The sequence below is a fragment of the Triticum dicoccoides genome, chromosome 7A (genome assembly GCF_002162155.2).
Source record: "Triticum dicoccoides isolate Atlit2015 ecotype Zavitan chromosome 7A, WEW_v2.0, whole genome shotgun sequence".
NCBI lineage: Eukaryota > Viridiplantae > Streptophyta > Magnoliopsida > Poales > Poaceae > Triticum > Triticum dicoccoides.
The window spans coordinates 126011269-126013438 of record NC_041392.1 but is presented as its reverse complement, the minus strand read 5'-3'; the positions used below and the strand labels follow the sequence as shown (position 1 = coordinate 126013438).

The following is a 2170-nucleotide window of genomic DNA, read 5'->3' as shown; positions in this document are numbered from 1 at the left end:
CTTATGATTGGAGGCACCAACCCAGCCCAAGACAAAACCGAGGAGGCAGCGGCGACAAAAACACTCCTGTCGCGATAAACCGGAGAGAGCGACGCGTCAGGCGCATGAAAACAGCAGCGGGGCCCAGCAACAGCGACGGCCCATCCGAACCCGCCACCAAATCCACCCGACCCCTGGGCACGGCGAGCAGCCCGCGCGGCCCACCGTCGCCAGCTGTCAGTACTCGCAGACCACGCATTCAAAAGGCCGGGCGCCCGTCCAGCTCAGCCCCCCGACGTGGACCTCTCCCTAGCAGCCCCACGCTACGGGCTACGGCCCGTACAGGAGCCACCACCTCCCACCGACGCGCGGGGCCAGCGGGGCAAGACGTGGCCACATGCTCCACGCCGCTGGCCGTGCATAAATACCACCTGGCTGCCACCGCATGCCCCGGCGCGGAGAAGTCCAGGGCGGGAGGGGAGGCGAGCCGAGGCGGAGCAGAGGGAAGCGCGAGGGAGACGTCGCCCGACTGCGATGACACCAGGCGCCGACGCCGTCATCATCGCCGTAGCAGAAGCGAGCCGGAGCGAGCAGGCCAGGAGCGGCGGCCGGAGCGCGGCCGAGGCGCCGTCCGTCCCGTCGTCCTACGTCGTCTGGGAGAAGGAGCGGTAATTGGTTGGTTCGACCGAGCGAGCGAGCATGGAGGTGGAGGGGGCGAGGTGCGAGTGCTGCGGCTTCACGGAGGAGTGCACGCCGGAGTACATCGCGGCGGTGCGGGCCGAGTACATGGGCCGCTGGGTCTGCGGGCTCTGCGCGGAGGCCGTGGGCGACGAGATCCGCCGCGCGGGCGCCCGGGGCCAGCGCGCCATCACCACGGCCGAGGCGCTCGACCGGCACGGCGCGTTCGCGCGGGAGGCGCCGCGCGCGCCCGGGAAGAAGGCGTCCGAGGAGCTCGTGGCGGCCGTGTCGCGCCTGCTCCGGCGCTGCCTCGACTCGCCGCCGGCGTCCCCCGCCGCGCCGCAGGGGCGCAAGGTGGCCGCGGGGCCCCGGTGCACGGACGCCGAGGATGCGTGATCGATCGCCCGGCCGGAGGCGAAGGATAGCTAGCCAGCTCGTGGTGGTTGCTGTTGCTGTTGCCAATGATTGGGCAAAGGCGTCAAGAATAATACGTACTTCGGGCGGGGGCATGTGCCTTGCGTGGCTTGGCTGCCGTCCTGAAGAATGAATAATTTGCGTCCTAGCTCATGATTGCTCGAGACAGGAGCCGTCAAGCTCCGTATGATCCAGCATGAAGTTATTACGTAATGTAGCATTTGTAGTAGTATCCGGTTGTGTTGAGTAAGTAGTATTAGCTCAGGCTTCGGCTAGCATTGTAGTCACTCTGTACAAAAGTATTGTACTGGAGTTATGCAGGCTTCTTGTGAGGTTTTTAGACGGGAGAGCATGTAAAGTAGTATTGCCTTAATTGTCTACTCCCTCCGTCTCATAATATAAGAACGTTTTTTATACTAGTATAGTGTTAAAAACGTTCTTATATTTTGAGACAGAGGAAGTAGTAATCAAGCGTATATATATCTCATTGTATTTACATATATCATATAGGCATGTCTGTATCGCCATGTCCTCGCATGGTTGCAAGCAATTAGGCTTGTGCCTACGGTGACATTGTAAATTTCAAAATAATATGCCGGATCGGTCTTTCGGAGGTGCTCATAGGAGTTGGGTGTACGCAGTGGCGGAGCTAGCCAGCTGAAGGAGCCGGGGCAAAGTCTTTACATATCGATGTTGCCCAACATTTGCCCAAATAATTAGTAATGCTAATCATGGTTTCTTTGTATTGTTTAGTGAAGAATGGCTGGACCAGCTCGGGCAGCTGCCCCAGGTCGCCGAGAGCTAGCTCCGCCACTGGGTGTACATATGTGGGTTTATAGAGGTGAGTGTATGCGTGTGTATATGAGCGGTTGCGTCTGTACTATGTTCAAAAAAAGTAATTATTCCCGAAAAAAAGTATTTAGGCTTGATTTCCAACAGTAAAAAAAGAAACGGTTTCTTGCTATATAACAGGGGTATGAAAAAAAATACTAGCTCTCACTGGAATCTGCAACCATCATTCACATAGTTCGTGATTCGTACTTGGGATCTGTTTGGGCCGTAGTTGACTGACGTAACTTTTGTTTTCAGTCGATTTTGT

At 57.5% G+C, this 2170-nt stretch overlaps 1 protein-coding gene across 1 annotated transcript; it reads left to right on the top strand.

Moving 5' to 3' along the window:
- Positions 1-414: 414 nt before the first annotated feature.
- Positions 415-1576, top strand: LOC119331917. The gene has a single exon (XM_037605094.1). It carries the CDS (start codon positions 679-681, stop codon positions 1051-1053), a length of 375 nt encoding a protein of 124 aa, XP_037460991.1. The 5' UTR covers positions 415-678; the 3' UTR covers positions 1054-1576.
- Positions 1577-2170: the final 594 nt, after the last annotated feature.

Coding starts and splice junctions, on each gene's coding strand:
- LOC119331917 (XM_037605094.1), top strand. CDS start 679: ATGGAGGTGGAGGGGGCGAGGTGCGAGTGCTGCGGCTTCACGGAGGAG.